Source organism: Mandrillus leucophaeus, unplaced genomic scaffold (assembly GCF_000951045.1).
Source record: "Mandrillus leucophaeus isolate KB7577 unplaced genomic scaffold, Mleu.le_1.0 Scaffold104, whole genome shotgun sequence".
Taxonomy (NCBI): Eukaryota; Metazoa; Chordata; class Mammalia; order Primates; family Cercopithecidae; genus Mandrillus; species Mandrillus leucophaeus.
Window position 1 is genome coordinate 1,028,017 of NW_012098543.1, and position 6,416 is coordinate 1,034,432.

The 6,416-nt window shown below is 41.7% G+C and overlaps 1 protein-coding gene across 1 annotated transcript in view; it reads right to left on the reverse strand.

Annotated features, from left to right (window-relative positions):
- The window catches only part of ZNF761 (zinc finger protein 761), a 29,599-nt gene that overhangs the window by 11,223 nt on the left and 11,960 nt on the right, over window positions 1–6,416 (reverse strand). Inside the window, exon 3 of the mRNA XM_011980136.1 lies at window positions 21–1,998. Within this exon, the coding sequence (XP_011835526.1) occupies window positions 21–1,998 (1,978 nt within the window). The remainder of the gene's footprint in view (window positions 1–20; window positions 1,999–6,416) is intronic.

The following is a 6,416-nucleotide window of genomic DNA, read 5'->3' on the forward strand; positions in this document are numbered from 1 at the left end:
TATGAAGTCTACGATGGCATATAAGGGATGACTTCTGACTAAAGGTCTTGTCACATTCATTACACTTGTAAGGTTTCTCTCCAGTATGAAGTCTATGATGGCATGTAAAATATGACTTCCGACTAAAAGTCTTGCCACACTCATTACACTTGTATGGTTTCTCTCCAGTATGAATTCTCCTATGTCCTTCAAGGTTTGATTTCACACGGAAAGCTTTGTCACATTCTTCACATTTGTAAGGTTTCTCTCCAGTATGAAGTCTACGATGGCATGTAAGGGATGACGTCCGGCTGAAGGTCTTGCCACATTCATTACACTTGTAAGGATTCTCTTCAGTATGAATTTTCTGTTGGATTTCAAGGTTTGATTTGAAACTGTAAGCTTTGTCACATTCTTCACATTTGTAAGGTTTCTCTCCAGTATGAAGTCTACGATGGTGTCTAAGGGTTAACTGCTGATTGAAGGTCTTGCCGCACTCATTACACTTGTAAGGTTTCTCTGCAGAATGAAGTCTACGATGGCATGTGAGGGATGACTTGTGACTAAATGTCTTGCCACACTCATTACACTTGTAGGGTTTCTCTCCAGTATGAAGTCTACGATGGCATGTAAGGTATGACTTCCGACTAAAGGTCTTGCCACACTCATTACACTTGTATGGTTTCTCTCCAGTATGAATTCTCCTATGTCTTTCAAGATTTGATTTGAAACGGAATGCTTTGTCACATTCTTCACATTTGTAAGGTTTCTCTCCAGTATGACGTCTACGATGGCATGTAAGGGATGACGTTCGGCTAAAGGTCTTGCCACACTCATTACACTTGTAAGGATTGTCTTCAGTATGAAGTTTCTGATGTATTTCAAGGTTTGATTTGAAACTGTAAGCTCTGTCACATTCTTCACATTTGTAAGGTTTCTCTCCAGTATGAAGTCTACGATGGCATGTAAGAGATGACTTGTGCCTAAAGTTCTTGCCACACTCATTACACTTATAAGGTTTCTCTCCAGTATGAAGTCTACGATGGCATGTAAGGGATGACTTCTGCCTAAATGTCTTGCCACACTCATTACACTTGTATGGTTTCTCTTTAGTATGAAGTCTACGATGGCATGTAAGGATTGACTTCTGCCTAAATGTCTTCCCACACTCATTACACTCATATGGTTTCTCTTCAGTATGAATTCTCCTATGTCTTTCAAGGTTTGATTTGAAATGGAAAGCTTTGTCACATTCTTCACAATTGTAAGGTTTCTCTCCAGTATGAAGTCTACGATGGTATGTAAGGGATGACGTCTGACTGAAGGTCTTGCCACACTCATTACAACTGTAACGTTTCTCACCAGTGTGACATCTACGATGGTCTACAAGATATTGTTTCTGATTAAAGAGCTTGCCACATATATCACATTTATATTGTTTCTCTCCTAAATGGATTATCTGATGTTTCCTTAAGAGTGATCTATTACTAAAGGCTTTGCCACTGTCATTACATTGGAAAGATTTTTCTCTCATATGTACTTCCTGTTTCTGTGTAAATAATGAAGAATTCTGGAAATTATTCCCATAGTTATTAGATATATGGGTTTTGGGCCTACAACAATTTCTTTGGGTTGTTGAAACCGAGGAAGCATCATTGACAGACCTCTCAAGTTGATTATCAATTTTCTCTTCGGTGTGAAATATGTGTAGTTCAGGCAAATGTGAATGAAAGCTTAATCCAAGCTGATCTTTAATAGGCTTGTTTCCAGCATGACTTTGATCATATCGGTCTGTACTACCTGTCAACTTTTTGATTTTTGTCATGGGTGCTTCATGGCCATTTCTTTCATCTTCTTGCCACTGAAACTCTAAGTCATGAATATCTTTATCAACATCCTGGAAGCAATAATCTCCAATTTGATGACTTTCATGTCTTTGCAATGTCCCTGTGTGGAACACTTCTCTATTGCTTTGCGCTGTTGACAAGAACTCCTTCATCTTGCATTTGGAAGAGATATCTACAAAACATAAACACCAAAAGGTTTCAAATTAAGTACAGATGGCAAATAATGCTGAAATGTGTAAATACGACACAAAAAACAATACTTATTTTAAACTTTCCAAACATGACCCTCAAAGTTTAGGAACAGAAAAGCGTAAGATTTTTTAACAAATAAAGGGCAATTACACGTGCTTCAGATTATTTTTACGGAAGCCTATTTCCAATATCATGACAAAACACTGACAGGGCACAAACATGTGTAGCCTAAAGTAAGAAATATTTTTCCATTGTGACCCTAAAGTGTCTAACAGTTTGCAAAACACATCACTGTCACGTCAATGAAAAGTATATATTCTTCATATTTACGGCATATTTACTGTATACAAAAAAATGCTAAAGGACCACATGATATACTATATTGGTAAATAATCCACAACAACCTCATATAAGGATAACCAAAATCAATGGCAATTCTATGTTGTCAAACAATCATAGCACTGAGAAGATAAGAAAAGATTACAAAATTTAGCCAGGTATGATGGCCCACGTCTGTAGTCCCAGCTACTTGGGAGGCTGAGGCACAAGAATCGTTTGAACCCAAGAGGTAGAGGTTGCAGTGAGCTGAGATTGCACCACTGTACTTCAGTCTGGGAGACAAAGTGAGACTCCGTCTCAAAAAAAAAGTTAATACAATGTTTTTCTGTAGTCCCGGCTACTCGGGAGGCTGAGGCAGGAGAATGGCGTAAACCCGGGAGATGGAGCTTGCAGTGAGCTGAGATCCGGCCACTGCACTCCAGCCTGGGCGACAGAGCAAGACTCCGTCTCAAAAAAAAAAAAAAATACAATGTTTTTCTGAATAACTGTCATAAAATTACCTAAATCCATGCAGAAAATGCATGTCGTGACATTTGAAATTTTTTTTTAGTTTTTATATTTTTGAGACAAAGGTTTGCTGTGTCACAATGGGCTGGAGTTCAATGCTGCCTGATCTTGGCTCATTGCAACCTCCACCTTTTAGGTTCAAGGCACACACCACCATGCTTGGCTAATTTTTGTATTTTTAGTGGACATAAGGTTTCAACATTTGCCCAGGCTGGCCTTGAACTTTTGACCTCAAGTGATCCACCTGCCTCAGCCTCCCAAAGTCCTGGGATGGCATGCGTGAGCCACAGCGTCCAGTGGCACTTTGTGACATTAACTAGTGGACTGTGTCAGTTATGTTGTATACCCATACTGAAAAGCCTTATGTACGGTCATAAAATTTAATTAGTAAAATATTGTAATCCATAAAACCAGCAAGCAAATAATAAGTAGATGTATACAAACTGCAAAATTCTAAACAATTCCCTGTTAAGAAAAATGCCAAACTTCTACTTACAATGAGCACACAATATAAGAACTGAAATACATGTTAAGATCACTACCTTCTGATTTATGAGGTCAAAAAACTACACAGCATTATAAGGAATAAGAATTGACTAACGGTCGGGCACGGTGGCTCAGGTCTATAATGCCAGCACTTTGGGAGGCTGAGGCGGGCAGATCATGAAGTCAGGAGTTCGAGAGTAGCCTGGCCAACATGGTGAAATCCCAACTCTACTAAAAATACAAAAAAATTAGCTGGTCTTGGTGGTGGGTGCCTGTAATCTCAGCTACTTGGGAGGCTGAGGCAGGAGAATCATTTGACCACGGGAAGTGGAGGTTGTAGTGAGCCGATATCATGCCACTGCACTCCAGCCTGGGCAATAGAGCGAGTCTCTGTCTCAAAAAAAAAAAAAAAAAAAAGAATGACTAACAGTGCCAGAGGGTGCAATTACCATGTCACAACTATATTTATGAAACAGCCAGGCAATACAGCAATTCTATATATATATGCATTGTTGGCCTTAATTATCTAGTTCACTATGCACAAAATATAAAACATAGAATGTGTGCTGGGAAAATGTTTAAACTGAGATCAGAGAAAACATTTTATAAATCAAATTGCACAATAAAAACATAAAAAATATGATGCAGGCTCCCTGGTATGAATGTTCTTCTTGGCCAAAAGCCATGTTCAGAGTTCTTATTCTCCAATAGGATTTTCCAGCAGATGGGGCCTTGGAGAGAATTTGGTCATGGGTGTTGACTACTCATGAATAGGACTTGCGCTTTTATAAGAAGAGATATTAAAGAGTTCGTTTTCTGTTCCTCTTTCCCCCGTGTCAGGACACGGCAGGAAGATGGCTGGACTAAACCATGAAGAAGGCTCTCACCAGCAAACAATTTGGCTGGCACCTTGCTCTTGGATTTTTCACTTTCCAAATTCATGAGAAATAAATTTCTATGTCTGAAGCCTCCTAGTTTAAGCTGTTTCTTTTCCTGTTTGTTTTTGAGACCGAGACATGCTCTGTCACCCAGCCTGGAGTGTAGTGGCAGGATTCTCCTGCCTGAAGAGATTCTCCCACCTCAGCCCGGAGTCTCACTTTGTCACCTGGACTGGAGTGCAGTGGGGCAATCTTGGCTCACTGCAACCTCCACCTCCCGGGTTCAAGTGATTCTCCTGCCTCAGCCTCTCAAGTACTTGGGATAACAGCCATGCGCCACCATGCCCAGCTAATTTTTGTATTTTTGGTAGCAACGGGGTTTCACCATGTTGGCCAGGCTGGCCTCGAACCCCTAAACTCAGGTGATCTGCCCCTCTCAGCCTCCCAAAGTGCTGGGATTACAGGTTTGAGCCACCGCACCCAGCCAATTTCTTGTATTTAGTAGATTCGAGGTTTGATCATGTTGGCCAGACTGGTCTCAAACTCATGATTTCCAGTGATCTGCCCACCTTGACACCCCGAACTGCTGGGATTAGAGGCATGAGTCACCTCGGCTGGCCAGTCTAAGCTACTTCTGACAGGACAGTGAAATGACTGAGACAGGAACAGGAGCATCTCATCATCAACATCACCGAAGACTGACAAATCTGATTAAACAAAGGAAGTTTAGAGCCTGTACTATAAATCTTCCAATGCTTGAAGGCATCTATAGCAATAACATGTTTTAAAAACTTTGAGGCTGGCCAGGCATGGTGGTTCACACCTGTAATCCCAGCATTTTGGGAGGCTGACACAGGAGGATCAGGAGGTCAGGAGATTGAGACCATCCTGGCTCACACAGTGAAACCCCATTTCTACAAAAAAGAAAAAAAGAAAAAATTAGCCAGGTGTGGTGTCATGTGCCTGTAGTCTCAGCTACTTGGGAGACTGAAGCAGCAGAATCACTTGAACCTGAGAGGCAGAGGTTGCAGTTGGCCAAGATCGCACCACCACACTCCGGCCTGGGTGACAGACCAAGACTCTGTCTTAAAAAAAAAAAAAAAGAAAGAAAGAAATGAAAGAAGTCCAAAGAGAAACTCCAACCCACAAATATATATAAAGTTTTCCAGTAAAGGTAAATAAAAAGACAGAGAGGCCAGGCACGGTGGTTCACACCTGTAATCCCAGCAGTTTAGGAGGCCGAGGTTGGTGGATCACTCGAGGGCGGGGGCTCCAGACCAGCCTGACCAAAAAGGAGAAACCCTGTGTCTATTAAAATACAAAATTATGGCTGGGCACGGTGGTTCATGTCTGTAATCCCAGCACTTTGGGAGGCCAAGGCGGGTGGATCATGTGGTCAGGAGATCGAGACCATTCTGGTTAACACGGCAAAACCTCGTCTCCACTAAAAATACAAAAAATTAGCCGGGTGTAGTGGCGGGTGCCTGTAGTCCCAGCTACTCGGGAGGCTAAGGCAGGAGAATGGCGTGGAGCCGAGATCGCGCCACTGCGATCCATCCTGGTCGACGGAGCAAGACTCCGTCTCAAAAAAAAAAACAAAATTAGCCAGGCATGGTGGCACACGCCTGTAATGCCAGCTACACGGGATACTGAGGCAGGAGAATCACCTGAACCCAGGAGTTGGAGGTTGGAGTGACCCGAGATTGTGCCATTGCACCCCAGCCTGGGAGATAGGAACAAAACTTCATCTCATCAACAAATAAATAAATGAATAGGAAAATAAAAGGACAGATACAGAAACTGGTGTAAGTATACCTTTTCTTCATAATTCAACTTTTTTTCTGTTGTTTAGAAGAAAAAAGCATGAAAAAACACTGTACATATATGTTAATGAAAATGCAACATACACAGAAATAATTCTGACATAAACACAGGTCTAGTAGAGAAAGAGTAGTTTTTGCAGGTTATGGATTTTTTTTTTTTTCTTCTTTGAGACAGAGGCTGGTGCTGTCATCCAGGCTGGAGTGCAGTGGCGCAATCTCGGCTCACTGCAACCTCTACCTCCCGGGTTCAAGTTACTCTCCTGGGTTAGACTCTTGAGTAGCAGGATTATAGGCGCCCACCACAGTGTCCAGCCAATTTTTGTATTTTAGTAGAGACGGAGTTTCGCCATGTTAGCCAGGCTGGT